Source organism: Protobothrops mucrosquamatus, unplaced genomic scaffold (genome assembly GCF_001527695.2).
Source record: "Protobothrops mucrosquamatus isolate PMUCROS unplaced genomic scaffold, P.Mucros_1.0 scaffold942, whole genome shotgun sequence".
Lineage (NCBI taxonomy): Eukaryota > Metazoa > Chordata > Lepidosauria > Squamata > Viperidae > Protobothrops > Protobothrops mucrosquamatus.
The window spans coordinates 1,470,446-1,471,885 of record NW_015387190.1 but is presented as its reverse complement, the minus strand read 5'-3'; the positions used below and the strand labels follow the sequence as shown (position 1 = coordinate 1,471,885).

General features: G+C 61.0%; 1 protein-coding gene across 2 annotated transcripts in view; it reads right to left on the bottom strand.

Annotated features, from left to right (window-relative positions):
* The window catches only part of PSMG3 (proteasome assembly chaperone 3), a 3,119-nt gene extending 1,974 nt beyond the window's left edge, over positions 1-1,145 (bottom strand). Inside the window, exons 1-2 of one of the 2 annotated variants that reach the window (XM_015819539.1) lie at positions 1,126-1,145; positions 62-297 (exon numbers count right to left, since the gene is read on the bottom strand). In XM_015819539.1, the coding sequence (XP_015675025.1) occupies positions 62-277 (216 nt within the window). In that variant the 5' untranslated portion in view covers positions 278-297; positions 1,126-1,145. Of the gene's footprint in view, positions 1-61; positions 298-467; positions 487-1,125 lie in introns of those variants that run through there. The other variant, XM_015819538.1, reaches the window with a different exon arrangement.
* Between the last annotated feature and the right edge of the window lie 295 nt (positions 1,146-1,440).

The window sequence follows — 1,440 nt, the reverse complement described above, 5'->3', positions numbered from 1 at the left end:
AGGAAGTCAAGGAAGATCCTTGGAGGTATGAAGTAAGGTAGGCATGGGACAGGAAGAATACCTCATCTTTGCCGAGGAGAACTTTGGTGGTCCACAAAGATCTGCTGATCCCTTCAGCTACCGCATCAGGCTCCACTGAGACCAGAGTCCCCATCTTTCCATACTGGGTCACCACCACCAGGATCGTGGCTCCAAAGGCAGTGCACACCACCTCCGTTGGGATGCCTCCCACCACCTCCCTGGTCTGCTTTGAGACTGGGACGGGCTGGGCTGCCATAGCGGGAATCGGTCCTTGCCCTAAAGGAAACGGTCAGTAAGGAGGTTGCAACATCTCAAGATGCTTTCAAACCAAGGTGAAGCTCCTGCTTCTCGGGCAGACGCTCCTTGATTTTGACCCTGGTCCTTCACAGTTAACTTTGCACAGTAAGCCAGCAATGAGAAAGCCTTGCTTGGCAAAGAAGTCTCACCCATCTCAAAGTGGCATGGTGTGTCCTCCGTCTACCTGTATTTCCTTCCTTCCTCCATATTTCCACCTATCACCTACCTCTATTTCCTCCTCCTCCTCCCCTCCCCGTCCCCTCCTACTAGATACAACTCTGGGCGTTCTACAACAAAGGGGGAAAAAACACACAACGGATTGGTAAAACCACTTTCACTATGGCTTCTACTAAGAACCTTCTGTCGCCCCCGGCCAGGGTCCCACGGATCGGCCTTCACTTTCTCTCCCACAAGGCTTTTCCCACGGACTCGCGTTCACCCTGGCTCGGCCCGTCGCCCCGGCCCCAAACCACGATGCGCGCCTCGTGCCCACCCGGGACCCGCGCGCGGAGAGCCGTGCCAAGCCCGGGAGTAAAACGGGCGCCTTAGCTTGCAGGGGAGGGGAGGGGAAGCGGCGGAGGCGTGCCAGAAGGCCGGAAAGCAACCCCCCCCCATGCCGCTCCGGCGTGAGGGCCCCCTTCCCCGGGAGGAGGCAAGGGCAGAGCACGCCCGGCCTCCTTGCAGCTGCGGCTCTCCAAGGCGCGCGGCTCGGCTCGGCTCGGTTCTCCGTGGCCGGCCCGGACCCAGAGCTCGGCCTCCCCACGAGCTTGCTAGCTAGCTAGCTAGCTTGCTTGCTTGCTTGCTTACTCTCCAAGCGATCGTTCCCTCCGCCTCTTCCTCCGCCGCCGCCGCCGGCCTGGGCTGCTTCTGCGCGCGTCCCTGCTCCCGGGCGGAGCGTCAAGCTGGGCGGACCGCTTCCCCGAAGCCGGGAGTCTCTAGGCGTGTGCAGAGCGCCTCTCTTGCTTGGTTCCGCGGCGCCCTAGGGAAAGGGACCTTGGGGTCGGAGTAAAGCGGGACAAATCGGCCGCGTCGCTGCCCCGAGGAGTTGGCACTGCAAAGCTGGGTGCCAAAGAAAGAACAAGGGCAGCGGCTGAGGAAGGGCAGAGGGGCGACTGCAGTAAG